The sequence below is a fragment of the Bacillus rossius genome, chromosome 5, assembly GCF_032445375.1.
Source record: "Bacillus rossius redtenbacheri isolate Brsri chromosome 5, Brsri_v3, whole genome shotgun sequence".
Classification (NCBI taxonomy): Eukaryota; Metazoa; Arthropoda; class Insecta; order Phasmatodea; family Bacillidae; genus Bacillus; species Bacillus rossius.
This window is the reverse complement of record NC_086333.1, coordinates 27,039,356-27,058,325: the sequence shown is the minus strand read 5'-3', so window position 1 is coordinate 27,058,325 and position 18,970 is coordinate 27,039,356. Positions and strand designations below refer to the sequence as shown.

At 38.1% G+C, this 18,970-nt stretch overlaps 1 protein-coding gene across 2 annotated transcripts in view; it reads right to left on the bottom strand.

Moving 5' to 3' along the window:
• Positions 1–18,970, bottom strand: part of LOC134531662 (hydroxyacyl-coenzyme A dehydrogenase, mitochondrial-like) — a 47,546-nt gene that overhangs the window by 5,071 nt on the left and 23,505 nt on the right. Inside the window, exons 6-7 of one of the 2 annotated variants that reach the window (XR_010075057.1) lie at positions 12,666–13,318; positions 7,013–12,031 (exon numbers count right to left, since the gene is read on the bottom strand). Coding sequence is in view for 1 of the 2 variants with exons in the window: in XM_063367440.1 (XP_063223510.1) it covers positions 13,202–13,318 (117 nt within the window). In the remaining variant the exon portion in view is untranslated. Of the gene's footprint in view, positions 1–7,012; positions 12,032–12,665; positions 13,319–18,970 lie in introns of those variants that run through there. The other variant, XM_063367440.1, reaches the window with a different exon arrangement.

The following is an 18,970-nucleotide window of genomic DNA, read 5'->3' as shown; positions in this document are numbered from 1 at the left end:
GATTTTAAATTTTAAGTTTAAATTTTCATTTTTAAAATTTTTGAATTTTTATTTAATTTTTGTCAGACTTCTGTACACTTTTATCAAACCTTTTTCATCCTAGTTCCCTTTCCCTGGTTTTCGGCGCACTCTAGTGGCTGTGTCCTTAAGTCTCTCCCTCTCTCTCTCTTTTTTGGCCGCCAGAGCACACTCTTGTCCCCCCCCCCCCCCCCCCCCTCTTTTAGCCTCATGCTGGTTGCAAGTCACCTAGCGCGAGATTTGCGAGTCAAAGTTAAACTTAGTTCGACTGCGCCTCCACAGAGCGCGCGGCGCTCGACGGCTATAGAGGTTTTTACCAAGCAACAGACTTTTTGTTTTACCTTGCTTCGGACGTCTTCGGCTCCGTTCGGCGCTGAGCCTTATTCCCCCCCCCCCCCCCCCCACCCCCCCTCGGCCACGGCCTTCCGGGTCCCGGCATCCTTTTTTTTTAGACGATCTAGCCGCCATGATGGAATTAATTCGCTGGCTGTTGGGCTGACTACATCGGTGTCTCTGTCAAGCTGCACCTCGACTAATAAATCGTGTGTAGATCTGCCTTCTACTGCGCTATAGGATGTAATCGTCTCGGCCGAGGGAATTTTTCCCTAACCTTTTCTTTATCTTCTGTTAGTTAGTCAGCCAACCTGAATAGCTACATTTTAGTATTTTTTAAAATTTATTTTCTTTGTGCATCCGCCACAACTCTGCGTCGCGCGTCCTAACTGGCCATCGCACAACATAGTGGAATCATCTGTCATCACCCTGCTTCGGTGAGTCCTTTGCTTTCAATATTTCCCCCATTTCGCTCCTTTTTAGCGGGCTTTTGCCCGATTGATGGTCTGTCTGTGACCTGGTCTAATCTCTGTTGATATTGGACCTTGTTGCAGGCAGGGTGCAAGAGATACCCACCGACGGAAGAAACATTCCCGTCATCCAAGAGCCACCCCTCCACAAATGGTCGTGATTGAAAGTCAATTGAGTGAACCCCAACAAAATTTATTCTGCTCTTCACGCCGAATTTTACCTGGTCGTGAGCTCTGAACGACAAAATTTCATAAATTTTGGTGTGCCAGTGGACAGAGGAGAAGTTTTTGTTAACGATGTAAAGTTATATCTTCAGAAATTGTGATTCAAGAAGATTCAACCCTTATCGGTAGAGCCAAGATTACATGGTTTTATTTTGAACCTGATTTCGTCATTTAAAACCACACATTTCGTCGTTATGTCGTCTTTTAAAAAAATATGGGTTTTTTTAAGCTATTCATGGTACTTACACAATATATTTCACGATTGTGACATAAAAAATATCAGTTGGGCCTATTGTGTTGTTTAGAATCGCATGTAATCAACATTTTAATGTTCTGGTTAAACATTTTCTCTTAAAAAGTACTATCGCTCATCAGGTCATCACAGTTCCAATTTTTTTGATGACACATTAAAATAAGAAACTGCAGAAAGTTTTACTATGCACTAGTGATGTGCGAGTCTCGGCATCATCGAGAACGAGTCGAGACAGAAATTTTCTCGATCTCGTCTCGAGATAATTTTTTTGGCTCGGAATTTTCGAGAATTTTGTAAACAAGAAATAGGTTAGGTAATATAATATATTGAGGCAGCATTTTGTGTTGCGTGTTGAAATAATTAACATATCTTCAACGTAACGTAGATCAAATAAAATATACTTGTTACGATAGTATACACGATAAATTATTAAAAAGTTAAAAACGAACAACTTCCGTTCACAAGTCACTACATGAAACGGTAAACGTAAACAATGAATTGTGCTGTGGTTATCACATTAAATTACAGAAGAAAATGATTATTTTCCGTTAATAAAACCAACATTAAAGTTAAAAATAAATCATTTTCGGTATCAATATCAAGTATCAACGTAAAACGGTACGGTAAAAAATAAAAATATAAACATGACTGCAGAATTCTTCCGCGATTGCATTTTGTTTTATGGCCTTAGGTTATACACACGGCCAGCAGTATATAACAAGCAACATCATGTTTAAATTGCGGTCCGTATCGATAGTGACATATCGATAGTGGCAAATGTTCAGACTTTCATGATCAAGTACCGTCCATGGCTCAAGGAAACTGTATAGACTATGGAGTCAATAAAGTATGTTTACATACGACAGTAGGCAAATACAGGGTGGCCACTATATTTGTGATAAAAAATTCCAGGTTTTTTCCAGGTATTTTCAAGATTTTCCAGGTTTTGCATTATATATACAAAATGACATGTTTTTATTTATGTAATACATGATACAAAGCACACATTTTAAAACACGGAACTGTATAGTACTAAATATAAAACAAAAATGCACAAAATGTGATACATACCCAACTAAAAAAACAGGTGGCAGTTTACTAAATATATATTTGCCACATAACTTTAACCTTTTTTGTGTTTAAAAATTTCTTCGTCTATGAGAGCGGTCTGTTTTAAGGCATCACTCATTATTTTGACTTTTTTTGCCCTAAGTTCCCTGAGGTTCTTTTTTTTTTTTTTTTTGAACCAAATATATTTGGTATATTTTGTGCGTATTAAACAGGGCACAACACTGGCCGGCTGGTGGTTGTTTTCATTCAAAATGTGGCTAAAGAACTTGCATGGATCAGGCTGAAAACATCAGGCTATACGTGTAAGTTATAAGGAATCTTTTAGTGTCATGAATTGAGAAATGTTTTTCGAGTAGATACACACATCGACCTACCGGATGCTCGCCCACGTCTTGTTTTAACTGTCGCAGCGATGTTTATTTTGACAGCTCAAGCAATTATCTTTTCCCGTGAGTTGATAGAAAAAGGTCGCTTCACACAGCATAAAAAAAGGAGCTACGCCACTTATTCCCCACGCAGGAAACACACTGGCTGCTGTCTGTCATCCCCCGCATTTCTTCTAACATTCCACGTCCCGCCTCTCGCGCGAGCAATAACGAAGCGATGTAGCAGTTGCACCACGCATTGGGTCGTGTTTATGCTTTGCTGGTGACCGCAGGAGGTCCAACATGCTTTTATTCGGTATATATGATCTTACATTGCGTTTTTTTTTAAATATTTTTTTCTGTTTTTCACATTTTGGTCAAAATTTCCAATTTTTTTACGGTTCCCGAGAATGTACTCGTAAAATCACTGCTTCGTTAAATCCGGTGTTCGTGAAATCGGGGTTCTGGTGTACATAATAATTATATGTTTAGTATTATTATTTTACAAATTTTAAGTGAACATAGCATTACCGACGTTAAAGGTAAGTTAATGCAGAAGGTTTATCGGCCGGCCTCAACACGCTGCGAATATTCATAAAAAAACGTGCAGTGTCGTTAGTTACTGGACATATTTGACAGTTTATTGATAAGCGATGGATTACAAGACGTCGTATTTTATAACACCGCTAAACCGTTGGAAGCTACTAGTATAAATTAAAGTACTAATAAAACTTTGTTACAGGAAGCGTGGGCTTCATCCTGAGCAGGTTGAGTGGAAACAAAATTCTGTAACTTGCAGGTTTCTTGATTGGTTATTTATAACTCTATTGTAATTCTTAGATTTGGCATGGCTTGTAAATGCTCCCCTACCCATCGTATCGATCTTGAAACTTTTATTGCATATCTTGCATCTCGCACAAGTTCTGTCTTTCGCATCCTCAGTAGCCCATGGAACCTCAAGACTCATAACGACAGGAATACCTAGTAGACATTGCCGCAATAGCTTCCTAACAAACTGCACAGCGTAAGACTAAAACCGCTCGAAGACTTGTACTGAACACCGCATGTTGCACGCCGTAGTGCGGTTCATATTCCCCCTCCCCCTCCGCCACTTAGTGACGTATTGCGTCTATGAGGAAAGAAGAAACATGACACGCCTGGGAACACTACAGTCGCTGCCAACATGACACTGTACAGATTTGCCGCGTGATTATCAGACGCCGCGATGTACGTCTTATATAAGTTGTGCGCATTTACGCCGCAGCATTTGCCCAGGAAAGAAATAAAATTCCAGACAGTTTCCCGGTTTTACCCGGGCCCTTTCAAATTCCCGACATATTCCCGGTTTTTCCCGTTTTCCCGGTTTGGTGGCCACCCTGCAAATAAACTTGAGTGTAAAGGTAAAGTTGTAATTGCAATTGCAATTGTGGATACTTGATAAAATTATTGAATAATTATGTATGTTTGTCAGATTATTGAGTTTTACTTTTTTGGATCATATTATCCTGTTAACTAAAGTACAGATTTCTCTATCTCTACTCGATTCTCGAGAATTTTTAAATTGCTTTTTCGATCTCGTCTCGAATTCAAAAAAGTCTTTCTCGCACATGCCTACTATGCACACTTTTACACAAAAATTACGAAAATGCTACCACTGTTAAAAGTTCTGCATTTTCTGGCTTATAAAAAGCCATTATCTAACACGCAGCATATATTTTGTGTGGGTTTATAAATAATATTACTAATGTTCGTATAAGAAGAGAAAAAAAAATCGGACATTCTGCTTAAAAATACGGCAGCAGTAGCTTAACGTAAGTGGGAGCGCGGGAATCTCTAGACAGGCTGGCGGCAGCACAGGCGGCGGATGAATGACGTCATACTGCTTACCTCTCCTTCCCTTGTCCAGACTTCAAGGTTCATCCCTCCCAGGCATACAAACCATTGTGTCTCTCTCCCCCTCCTTCCTCATCGTCCTTTGGCATGTGAAACTGTCAACATCCTTCCTCCCCTTCTCCAAACTGCGTGCAACAAAAGCCAGGTTTGTATAGTCCATTTCTGGTAAAATGAAAATTTTTTAAGGGCCCCCGCAACAGCCATTTACCGTTAATTGTTTTGATACAATTTGTTTGTTAGTTACACAGTATTTCTGCTGGAAAATCACTAAAACTTCAAAATTTCTTTAATGGAAAAATTTAGCAGGGCCGTAAAAGTATTCATTTTTACCGCAAATGAACTATACTCGCCCTTCCTGCCGGACAACATTCTCGGCGCGTGACGCATGGAAACTACAGTCGTGTGCCGCGCACAGCCACGAAAAACCTACGCGATTTCCAAACTACTCTAGATATCCGACTGGAGTCTGTTTACGAAAAGCATTTCACATTAAAATATAAGAGACTTGTATTGTGTAATTTCGGTGTTATTTAGCGGTTTTTTTTCTTAAAAATCGCTTTTTTCACATTTTCCGTATAAATTCGCAGAAGATTTCGCGATTCACCATTTAATCGTGGCCCTACTTATCGGACATAGTGATATTGTAATTTTTTTTTCATAAGATTCAAAACCAAGGCAATATATTCTAACTATTTTTGTAAACATTTCACTATGGCTAGAACCTTGTTAAATTTTCACTGGATTCGCGGTCCGGACTCGCTAGCACTATAAATTGTGTTCATGTTTTCTTCATTAATGATTGCTAAGATGTTAAGATGTTAATTTGTTGATCAATGGTTAATCTGCCTTGATTTTTTCTGGTAAAATTTTTTTAAAAGAAAGGTTACATAAAAGAATATTAATATAAATAAACCAGGAAGCCTATAGATCACGTGACTTATTTTGTTGTTTTTATTTAATTGAGTACAGTAAAACCTTTTTGTTGCGACCCCATTTATTGCGACCACCTCTCTATTACAACCCGATTTCGAGGAACCGTGAAAAAATTGCCGAAAATCTGAAGAAAATAAGTTTCTTGTGGTGAGTAGCGTGTTACTGTGTTTCTCTTGCCGAGTGCTGTACTGCCGTAGGCAGCGCATATCTAAAAATAGATACCACTTCCTGTTGACCGCTGTCAGCTCTTAACAACCCCCATTCCACGTCCCTTTGCCGGCAGGGTGCAGATAAAGGTTTTTGTGGCAACGTGTTTACACAGCGACCGACTGGATGCACGCCCGCCTCGACTTGTGTTAACTGCCGCAGCGATGTTTATTTTGACAGCCCGTGGGTTGATAGAAAAAGGTCGCTTCACCCAGCATAAAAAAAAAGGCTACGCCACTTATTCCCCACTCAGGAAACACACTGGCTGCTGTCTGTCTCCCCCACATTTATCTTCTAACATTCCACGTCTCACCTCTCGCGCAAGCAATAACGAAGCGACCACGCATTGGGCCGTTTTATGCTTTGTTTGGTGACAGCAGCTTGATTTTATTCGGTATATTCCTTTTCATAGGACCCTTGCTATTAAAATACATTTATATTTAAGTTTGAAAGCTTATAAATTCCTTGCCAGAGATGACTGAACTCGAACTTGGTGTGAAAAGTGACATATTTTGACCCCTCCCTCACCGCTTTAGTACCCCATTCATAAAAGCCCAATTTTACGGGAGAAGGGAGGGTGAAATGAGCATTTTCTCACCAAAGATTTTTCAAAGGAAGTGAGGTTGGGGTGTTATAAGGGAGGACACTATATGGTTTGTGTGTCTCGGAGAGATGAGCTAGCCTTGAAGAATGTTAACGAGGGGAGGGAGGGGTGAGCTTATGCGTCATGAAGCCGCTGCCGCCAGCCAGCCGGGCGAGCTTCGTGTGCGCCCACTCGCGTTGCAGAACCTACAGCTGACATATTTTTAAAGGAAATGACCCATTATTTTTTTGTTATTCTTACATGAACATTATTGGAAGTATTAAAGCCTACACAAAAATACGCTGTGTGTTAAAATTAACAGATTTTAATGTTCTTTCATTTTGTTTTTTTTTCTTTCTGAATTTCACATTTTGGTCAAAATCTCCAATTTTTTTACGGTTTTCTCGAGAATGTATTCGTTAAATCCGGGGTTCGTGACATTGGGGTTCTAGTGTATTTAACTACGGCAAGCAGAAAACGTACATGTAAACTAACCAGTAAAAATAAACTGTCTTTTGACATATTTTCTTTAGAGGTGGCCTGTAGGGCAACGGACTAGTCATTAAGGTTGAGGTGGGTTTAAAGCAAAGCCGTCTAGCATTGTGAGTGACAGCATCCTGCCATTGTACGGCTGGTTCCTTAGCGAGTAGCGGTTTGAGGGGGGGGGGGGGGGGGGGGGGGGTTTAAATCAACTGGAAATTTCTGAAAACATCTATTACGACCCCCCCTCTATTACGACCCAATTCCTGGGAACCGTGAGGGGTCGTTTCAGAGAGGTTTGACTGTACCTAGGTATATATATCTACTGATCCACTAACTCCCAAATGGGTTGTGTGCAGGGAGTTTCTAAATTGTTTTGTTCCCCGCCTCGTGCCACCTCTGATGATGTTCGAATTTTATGTCAATTTTGTAGCTTGTTGCTCAGCTGTTTTCTAGGACTTTTAAGAGGTGTTATAACACTAAAAAATCAAGGGCACGAGGGGTGTTACAGTCTTTAAACTTTCTCAGACTCTAACAGCACTGAAAATGCACTTGTTGCAATCAATTTATGGCACTATTTTCTAGTTTATGACCAACTGAAATGGTTCAATTACAATTTTTTTTGAACATGAAGAATTGCTTGCTGGACAGAGTAAAATTGGAATTCTGAATATATTAAAAGCCCATTGTTACGACCCTATCTATTACAACTATTTCTGTATTACAAACTCTTTTTGAGGAACAGTAAAATATTTGTGTTAAAAAAAAATAATTAAAAAATTTTTAAAGAAATGTGCAGAAAACATGTTTGAAGGTTGTTGCACTCCGACCGCTGTACTGCATGTGACACCTCGCCTGCCTGACCCTCTTCCACCTCCTGCCAAAGATAACGGATCCAGGATTCTAGCCTGCCAGCCGGCCGCTAGCCCGCAGCCAACTATTGTGATATAACTTGCTCTTGAACACTGCCCTCTCTGCTTCTGATATTTATAACAACCTTTATTTGCACTATTTTCCATCTCTCTTGGTTTTCATTACTGTTTGTAGACTACTTATTACACGACTGTGAATAACCCACACTTTTTTTTTGGACTCAGATTCAGAAGTGCTCTAAGCTAAATTTTGTTAATAGTTGTTTACAACCCGCACTTTATTGAATATAAATAATCAACGGACTTCTTATTTGTGTAAAATGGGTAGAAAATAGCTCTACGAGACTCTGAAATAAGAAAAGTTTCAGGATATTATAAGATTATTCAAGTCGAGGGTTTTCATTGTACACTTCATTCAACATAAACTGAGAGAAAACTAATACAGAAAAAGACATAGCAATCACATTATTGGCTGTCAATTTTACTGGGCAGAGAGTTAAACATGTATTAGAACTGTTAGCAAACTAATAAGGCTATCAGTAAAACAGCACATAACGACAGACTTCAACTCATAATGTCCGCACCCCATTTTTTTGGTCAAAAATGTAGCCAAATTGCTGCGGACATTATGCGAGTAAATACGATAATATGGCCTCACTTGTTCGTATGTACAACTCGGTCGTACGGACAAATTTTGGAGAACCGTGTGTGTACGTAGAAACAAGGTTTACCTTATTTCAAACTTCTGCTGAAGTGTGTATGAAGTACGCTTTTTCCCACTCATACTGTTATAATTTCACAATCAAAGCTGAAAAAACATAAACAAGTCGTCATAAAAAAACGTAACAAAGCCGATATCCAAAAACAGTAAATAAAGTCATGTACCAATAAAAAAGCTAAGCAGGTCGTCGACAGGCAGTGTCGTCAATTCCAATCGCAATCTGTAATCAAAATTCAAGAAGAAACACAAAAAATCGAAGTCCGAACAGCACTTATAAAAAACGTATTCCAAAAACTAAACACTGCGCACAAAGCTCTTACTGAGAATAATGATCACATTTCACATAACAGGGAAGGGCCAAGGGCGTATTGGTGTGACGTGGTCACAAGTTGAAAAAACCTGGAGGATGGGAAAGGGAATATTTTGAAACGTGTGATTATTGGCTAGCACTGTTACTATGCGGGCGTGATTGAAAGATAACGTGGTGAGTCAAGCCAGGGTTAGATGAGGGGGAGGGGGATGCAGACAAAGAAACCCTTCATGACGTCATGTGTCGCGGACAGTTTATCTATCCAGGTGCGCGCAATTACGTACGCAATTCAGTTACAGCGCCCAAAGTTTTTAAGCAATTTGAACAATTTTTTTTTTATTATTTCGTGTTTGGACAGATGATGCAAGGCACATATTAATATATAGTACCTCCATTCTATTACTTACACCACAGAGTGTATTTTTTGATAAGTTTCCATTACAATTTACTTTCATTTTTTGGAAATCTATGTTATTGATTTAATAAATTGGTGTTTTTTGATAGTTCCTGAAAACCTTTACGTTAAATCGCTGTTTTTGTTAAATCTAGGGCCTGGAAAAATTCGGTGTTTTCAGTATGCAAAAAGCGGGTACTTTCAAATTAGGAAAGCGGTGGTTTAAAGTCGGTATTTTCGTTATGCAATGGAAATTTTACCGGTATTTTAAATGTTGACTAAATAATGCAGTTATTGAATATAATAGTTTACATATTTAATAAACAATCCATGTATACTAGGAATAGACTAATATGCATAATAACAGCCAATTAAATCCAAAACAGTTACACAAAACAGACACATTGCTATAGATGTTTGCAACTACAAATTTTCTTTTTTTCGGCTGCCGATGCCACATGCTTAGCCGACTTTAGGTGTTTGTCAATGGAATCTTTTCTTTCCCATGAAACTTTACAGTTGCAAAATTTGCACATCACTGTGCTATTGTCAGTACAATAAAACCCATGTTTCTGATACTGATATGCTCGGTCTCGAGCACTCAAAGTATTATTCGGCATTTTCAAACTCTAGACAGAAATATGTATGTTGCAACATACTACATACAGGCTGTTACGAAAACAATCAACTAAACTTGGCGCGCGAATAAATATCAGCAGTGGAATGTCACTACGTTGGGAATGCTGTCGCGGCTCGTGACGTCAACAACAGATGCTGGCTGTATGATAGCTTTGAATATATATACTGTATAGAAGTCGCGAGTGGATAGGATTTACTCTACGTTTTTCAGAAGCGTATGATGAGCAGCTTGGGAACTTCACCGCTGCAGTGCGCTGCCGTAACGCCCTGTATCGTCTTAGTTGTTATTTACACGTTAGAGCGCAGCACTGTCGCCCGCTGTCATTCCCCGCACCCCCCACCAATCATTCACTGCAGCTCAAGGTCGTTCAGCGGGAGGGGGAAGGTGTGTTTGAAGAGTTCGACACTTGTCCGCTAGGGACCACCACAAGTCGATGCCCTAGAGATGGTGGCGATTGCGGCGGTGAATTAACCAACTACCTCAAAACCGTATTAGAAATTGTAACCTGGGCTGGCGACTTCTATACAGTATACATATTCAAAGATGATAGTCACGCATGCCCGCACACTCCCAGTCTTGCTGCGCAGACTAATTTTCTACCTGCAAAATCATTATTTGCTTATTCTCTTGCTATTTACGAAGTTACACAAAATAAACAACTAAGGTAATATAAATTCGTTAGCCACTAACATATGTGTTTAGCTTTACACAAAACAAAACTTCTCACAGTCTGGGAAATGTATGATCTTCGGTAAGGAAGCATTCACTTACATGAGAAGTTAGTAGAAGCTATGTTGGCTAACCTGGACCTTTACATTTTACCATATACAACGCAACTTGGATAAATACAAGATATTAGGTTATTCTTTTGCTTTGATATATTTTATACACTTTTCGCAAAATACAATTAACACGTTCTCATATCCGGCCAAGTGTGCACGGTAGTTTAGAATTCGGCATCATATTATTTTTATTTTTCGTTGAGTGCAAAAGTTTGAGTTTGCTTGCATTCAATAAAATAATACGGTATTGGCATAATGGAGTGGAGGAACACGGGGTTGCCACTTGAACAAACCCCGGCGCACAAATGAGAAGAAACTTAGTGTGAACAATTCTATCCTGAAATGCTGTGACATGTTTTTGGAGTAGATAATCACAGCGACAGACTAACAGGATACGCTCCCGCCCTTGCCCGATGTTTATTTTGACAGCTCAAGCAATTATCTTTTCCACGTCCCTTCACAACGTAAAAAAAAAGAAAAGAAAAAAACACGGAATGCAGATGGAAAAGTAACTATGCAGTAAAATAAATATATTTACGGCCCTGCTAATTTTTTCTATTCAATAAAATTCGAGGTATTAGTGATTTTTCAGCAGAAACTGCTGTGACTAATAAACAACTTGTATCATAATAACTTAAACTTATAAAGTATTTATCAACGGCGAAGGACAGTCGTATAAGCCCATAAAAATATTTATTTTACCGAGAATAGACTATACAACCTGGCTTTTGTCGCACGCGGGGTGGGAGGGGAGGAGAATGCTGACAGTTTCTTACGCAGAAGGTTGAAACAAGGGAGGGAATGTGTTGAAATGTTAGCTGTTAAAAAGGGGTGGGGGGGGGGGTTGTTTTTACATGGTTTGTGGCTCTGGGAGGGATGAGCCTTAAAGAATTAGCAGGGGATGGGAGAAGTAAGCGTCGCGTCACGTCACGTATGACGTCAAGCCGCCGGGCGGGTAATATAACATGACAGCTGAGACGGCTTTTCGTGCGATAGTGGAGGCGCCGAGCTCGGCTAGACACTGCGGTGTGGACAGTCTGGAGGGGTGGTATCTATTTTTAGCCGTCTTTTGTATGCCTGCCTGCTTACAGTACAGCTCTCGCCAAAATAAACGTGAACACATCCCGCCCAACAAAGTGAAACAGGCTTGTTTTTCAGCCGATTTTACTCAAATTTTCGACTTTCTCTGCTCAAATTTTTCACTGTTTCTCAAAAAACGGTCGTATAAACAGAATGGACGCATCAGAGGGGGGTCGCATCGGCGGGATTCTACTGTAATGGTACTTTTCGGGGATATATTCGCAGTGTAATATAGAAATGTTGTGATTTTCGCGAATGTACTTACTTTTCGCGTTTTCATGCGAAATTTGCGTGAATTTTCGCAAAATTCCTGGCCCTAGTTAAATCTGTGTTTGCAAAATCGGGGTTCTACTGCTGGGATGGATTGCCTCAGCCTCTCATTGTAAATCCTCTCCAAACACCTCCAGACCTGCCAACATTCAAATTTAAAAAATCATGAGGTCCTCGATAAAAACTTTCAGGCCCATAAATACAGGTTAGATATAAAAAACAACAAATGAGGATCTTTAAATTTAAGTGACATACCTGTAGGTACATATGTTACATGGTCTCTGCTTCAAAATTTCAACAAATTATAGGTTGCAGATTTAATTTAATTGAACATAATTTAGCGCTGTCGTGTAGTGATCATGCAGGGCCGCAACTAAAAAAGACGTAAAATAACATTCTGCTCGTGTAACACTATTATCACTGTTCACAGCAAAATTAATTTTTTTATTGGAAGCAATACACTTCACGTGTTAGTTGTGTTTTTTTGTAGTGACATGTTTCACAATGTCTACTCTTCCACTATGCGAGATAGAAAAATCAGCACTGCACACGCTACGAAACGCAAAATTGCTTCCTTTACGTGACTCGAGTATTGATGAAAACTCATTACTGTAAGCTTTCGTAAAACTTGTTTTGTAACTTTTACAAACAAAATCTTGGGGCCCCGAAAAATCATGAGGAAACACTATTTTGGCGTGAGGGCGTGAGATGGACCTTAAAGTCGTGAGCCTCACACCAAAATCGTGAGAGTTGGCAGGTCTGCACCTCCAAGTTGCGGTGAAATGGTGTATCTATTTCCCTCTGGCTCTAGGCAGCTCGTGTTGGACTCTGTCCATGGGAGTATATGCCTGTAAATCCAGCACGTTAAACTAACACAGCACTTTGTAGAATTCCGTGAATGTCATCCTGAAACACTACCAAATATTGTACAGTATTTGATATTTTCCAGTGGGTTGACGATAAAAAAGGTACTGCTTCATAGCATAAGAATTGTTTGCCCAGGCACGGGACACACTGTACCGCTGGCTGTTGTCCGGCCTCTTCTGCATTCCCCTCCTCGTTTCAACAAGGGTGTTCGAAGTTCACTTTTTAAGGGACAAAGTCGAATTCAGAATCCTCAAACTTCAGAAGTTCAAAGAGCCAATAAATGAGGTAGAAGTGTATTATGTTTGCCATGATCAAATGAATGGTTCACAGAAGTGAAGTGGTTGTTTGATTAAGCTTGGGAGCACGGTAGTTAACTGTATGTTTCCAAGTACAGGCGCACATGGCTTCAGCCGAGCAATAAGAGGTGGCCTCACCGTCAAGGATGAACTTGGTGGTGTCGTTGCCCACGTAGTCTGCCAACTCGAAGGGCCCCATGGGATGGCTAGCACCTAGCTTCATGGCAGTGTCTATGTCTCTGGCCGTGGCATCTCCTGCAACAGACATGCCACTGTCACTTTTATTTGTCACAGCATTAATATCAACAGAAATCATTCAACAATAATTATTATTACCTAATGTTGTGTTCCGGGTGGTAAATATTTAACGAACAAAATGTGGCATACAAGTCATGTGACTGCTGTTATATAACTACATAGTTATCTGCTGTGTTAACAACTTAGGTTAAAAGACTAATTCACTTTAACAACTATTTTCTTTAGTCGCATCTTAAGTCCATAAGAACAAAGCATTTTATCAACAAGATCATTGTTTTCAAATCAACAACTTCATCCTCAACATCAAAATCCAACAGCCAAACTTTTTAATTTCAAAAAATATATATACATTTGTCACTTTTATCATTTTGGAACAAGGCAATTTTTTAACAAAATCTATGTGTGTGAACAAACGTAAACAAAACAGTCATGGCATCAGACTGACTTTCTACTTGAGAATATGGAAAGCAAGCTGCAATGAGTGACATCATCCATTTGGCTTTGAGTTTTCAGCAATGACATCTCTTTTTTATGATACTTCCAAGGAGAACACGTTTTAGATTATCCTCATCTTATTCAAGGCTGTTGAGAGAAACTAAAGACCAGGGGGGAAAAAATCTTGTTGGGCCCTCCATAGTTCTTGATGTACAATTTATCAAACCACACAATTAAAAAAAAAAAATCTAAAAAAGCATAGTTTCCAAGGCCATAGCTGAATAAATGATCTGAAAAAATTACATCAATTAAAGGGTTTCCAACAGATTTTGTTGGCAACAGAATTATAACTTTTGACCTACTATGAGGATCAACACAAGCATAAAATAAATATTTCAAAACTCAGCCAAGTTCCCTCTCCACCCCCCCCCCCCCCCCCCCCAAGGTGATCGAGTCCCTGGGATCCCCCTCCCCCTTTTGCAATCACTGGTCATGATCTTATTAGAAACCAAAGTTAGGGAAAAAATATTTCAAAACCAATAAAAACAATTTTGCAGCTTTTAAAATAAATAACTATTCAGGACTTTGGTACTTGACACAATAAAGACAATTTGTACAAACCAAATTGTAGCATAATTAATTAAAAAACAAATTTTAATTTCCTTTCTAAAAAAAACTTAAATAATACTTTATTTTCTCTATTACTACATGTATGACATTCCTAAAAAAAAATCACGAAAACTTGTATATTGTTAATTTATACAGTAACTAGGGATGGGATTTTCGAATCTTGGATTCGTCGAATATACCGAATCCTATGGATTCGAGGATTCGTAGGATCCGAGGAGGGATTCGAGGTAGGATTCGAGGTGGGTTTTTAAGAGTTTTAGGTAGTAATTGAAATTATAGTGCTGGGCAAAGTTCGAAAATTTAGAACCGAACTGAACCCTTACGTTCGGTTCGGTTCGAAACCTCTTAAAATATATTCGAAAAACCGTACGTTCGTTTAAAAAAAATTACGTTTTTCTAATTTTCTAACCCCCATTTGAGACCATTCACAAAACAGCACAACAAAATTCCATTACTTGTAATATTCCGACTTTTATCGCATAATCGTCGCCTCAACAGTTTCAAGCGCAGACAAAGTAAAAAAAAAATTATTAATCGTCGCATAACTCGCATAGCATTTTTTTCATATAGGCGCGCTTTGTTTTTTGTTTACTTTAGAGATTTTTGTATGCATTTCTCGTACTACGTAATATAAACTATCGTACAAATGCCAAAGGTATTGTCTATTATAGCTTTAACTATAGTGCATGTACGAGAAGTATTGTGAAATCACCAAAGATTGCGTACCCCGTACGTTAAACTAAAGCGCATGTACGAGAACTCTCGTATTTCGGCAAAACTAACGTGATCAAGTTAACACAAGACAAATGCGGTAGGAAATGATTACGTAAATTACTGGGATCTATTTATTTTCTTTGGCCTTTTTGGTTATAACAGTCAGGTACCAGTGGCGAGGCGTGAGGTTTACATGAGGGGAAGCAATAACTCCGTTCACACCAAAACATGATGAGGTTGGGGGGGGGGGGGGGGGTCTGGGGGCCCTCCGCCGGGAAAATATGGATTTCAAGGTACAAAATGGTGCTATTTAAGTAGTTTTCTTAACTGAACATTGACTATTCCACAGGTAGAAAAATTGACATTTTTTTTAAATACATTATTTTTGAAAAATAATGATTGACTTACATTATTCTGATAGTAAAATACCTACTCTACATTACTTATATACTAAGTGGGAGTGGAGTATCATCGTACGCCCACAACTCCCCCACGCACTGCCAGCCAACAGCCCGCGGGAGAGATGCGCGCGCCCCGAGAGACGACCGCCGACTGAAACGCGACATCGCCACCTGCCCTGCCGAACTGTGGCGGACATAGCCGAAGCAGTCGGCGGAAAAATTCCACAGTCTGCTTCGGCCATGTTCGCTCCAGTTCGGCAAGAAAGCGTTACCTTCGTAGCTTCTACCGCGTATTTTTCCAGCCAATCCCCTCCCTGAACCTTTGTACCATGCCACCCCCCCTCCCGTAAGGAAACTACTGCGGCAGCCTTCCTGCTGAAAGCGGTCCTGCCAGCGCTTCTAAACCTAGCAACGCTTCTAAAACAGCATGTTTTTGTGTAAACGAGTTCTTTTTTTATAGCGCACAGCGCACAGTATTGGGTCCCAAGAAGATAGTGTAAAAAATACATACACCTAACTGCACGAGCCAAAGTAAAATACTATTCTGAATAAAATATTTATTTAAAAAATACAATGTCTGGAAACTGCCTGGGCAAGCACTGCTTGCCTTGCTTGCCCTGACGAGACGCCACTGTCAGGTACTGAAAATAATAATTTAATCTTGTGTATTAAAAGTACTGGCCAGTAAATTTTACAGTACGGTACTAAGTTGACTAGCGTAGTCGCGGCAGCCATCATTATTTCTCGTGTTTTCTTTTTTCCGACGCAAATTTCTATAACCACACTTCTTACGTTACGTTTACAATATTATTGTTCTTGAGGTCATTTGCGATGAGCAGGTTTACGTCGTTTAAGTTTTCCAAATGGAGAAAATATAATGTCGACCCATATGACCCAGAACCACCCCAAAAAATGTTTAAAGTTTCTTCTGACGAGCAGCATTCTTCCAAGAAAACAGCAACTGCAGTCAGCGAGTTTTGTAATGTAGATAGGTAACTTAATTCACATTCGACTTTTTTTTTAATGTCCTATTAAAAAGTTTTACTTATTAAAAATTTTAGGTTATGTCTACCACAAAAATATGTTATGTGGCCTTATGCTGAATGTTCGTCATCTTTATAATAATATATTTTTTTTAAATGAAGGTTAGTGTACACTGAAAAAGGAAGATAGTCTTTTTGAAATTTAGATGGAACTTATTCATGAATTAAAAGAGAGAGAGAGAGAGAGAGAGAGAGAGAGAGAGAGAGAGAGAGAGAGTGTGTGTGTGTGTGTCTATATATATAAAGAAATTAAATGCAAAATGATTTTCTATAAACTTTTATTTCCTTCATTATTTATTGCATAAACTTTACTTATAAAATGTTTTGCAATGTTTTAATAAAGCTAACCTATATAATGTTTTAAATTTACATATGGCTGGAGAACCTTTCGTTCTCACCATTCAGTGAAAGACCAAAATGCTGGTGGCCGGTTCATTTTAATTGAAAACAATTAATTTCTGTATGAGGTTCAGTTCGGCTCGAAATTTTTTTCCTATGGTTTGATTCAGTTCGGTTCGGTTCGAAACCAGAGAACTGAGGTTCGTCCAGCTCTAGAAAATTGTATACCTAAACTATATTATGAAGGTATCGGAAATAGCACAAACATAAGATAAACTATGCTGCATTTTGTTAATTAGCATAACTACTCAATCATTTCCAACATTCAATAATATAACATTGCAAAAAAAAGTAACTTTTATAAAATGGTGTCTGTTATACAAACGTATTTTATTGAAAACATAGGAAGGATTAATTTAACAGAGAATTAGACAGATGCAAACTTACGTGTGTAGTTTTTGAGGTTATTTGTCTCTATTTTATATCAGGTGTATACACTATGCACTTATTTTATAATTTTATAAATACACATGTGATTTTTTTTAATACATAGGCCTATGTAATTTTTTAAAATAAATGTGTGATTTTTTTTAATAACATGTGAAGTTTAGTGTGGGACTGGGATTCGAGATTCGATGACAAACACTGAGGATTCGAACAAGGATTCGGATTCGACCAAAATGTGGATTCATCCCATCCCTAACAGTAACAATATACATGTTTAAGGGAATATAAAATATAATAGTGCGTAAGGTACATTTGTAGTTTTTTTTTCTACTCATACAAGGAATTCTAACCGCCAAATGCAATAAAGTTTTAACTATTATTTACACGGAGACATACAATCATTTTGGATAAATAAAATATTTTCTAAGCTGTTTTCCCAATCCTAGTCTAAACAAAGATGATGGAGTCAATATTATTTTTAGAGATGGACAAGTCTGCAAAGTTTGGGTAGAGTCGAGTTCACACTTAGAGATTTTTTTAGTTGGGTCGAGTTGAGTTTTTTTGTAAAAACAGAGAAAGGTAGAATAATTGCAGAAATTTTAGAGAATAATTTTACATTGCCAGTGTTTATTTTACTGCACCATTAGAACTATATTAAAGTTCATATATGTCTTCAACAAGTGAATAATTTGTGTCAAGTGAAAAAGTAAAATATAACTATCAATCATACCTGATTTTCTTTAAAATTGGGAATATAATTCCCACTGGATTCTGGAAACCCGGTAGCTGTGAAGGCCTTTAATTGTGCGCTTTAGTGAATTAAATAATGAGAAAATATTGATAGTAACTTTGACAATATTTTTCTAATTTAAAATTATTTTTACCTATAATTTCCTTGGTGGTAACCATTAAGAAGAGCATATTTCCTAGAGAAATAAATCTAAAATGATTTTTTTTAACATCACATGTTTTCAAACTGTTCTCTAATAAGTAGTTTACTAGTAGTTCACCATTTTAAAGAAAGGTTTGGTAAGATTAGCTTAGCTACATTACGAGTAGTGAGAATGGTCAATTGCGCTAGATTAGCTACATTTAAAATAATTTAAAATAATGTGGACAGTGGGTCATGTAAGGTTAGCAGCATAAAAAAATATTGTAAAATTGTATGAACAGGGAGGTTAGATAAGCTACATTATATATATATATATATATATATATATATATATATATATATATATATATATATATATATATATATATATATATATATATATAAAAGTTAAGGGCTGGTTAAAATAGATACCTTTTAAATTTGTATTACGTAACACAATTTAACAGTATGTATTTTCTACGTAGATATCCCACCTCCAACTAGCTGTTCTCACAATTTAATGCTAGTTTTAATATACCAAACCTAACCAGTCACTAAAACTGTAAACTACTTATTTTAGAATGCCTTAAGAGGACTTGAAAACATGTCAGGAATCAAAAAAAATAATTTGTATTATGAATTTTTAAGGACAAAACGCTCTATTTCAGAACTTATTGTTGCACATGATTGTCGATTATTTATGGAGTTATAAGAAAAATATTGTCGAGTCTTGTCCTGTCTGGTACAATGAACTTGACTTCCCAGTCGA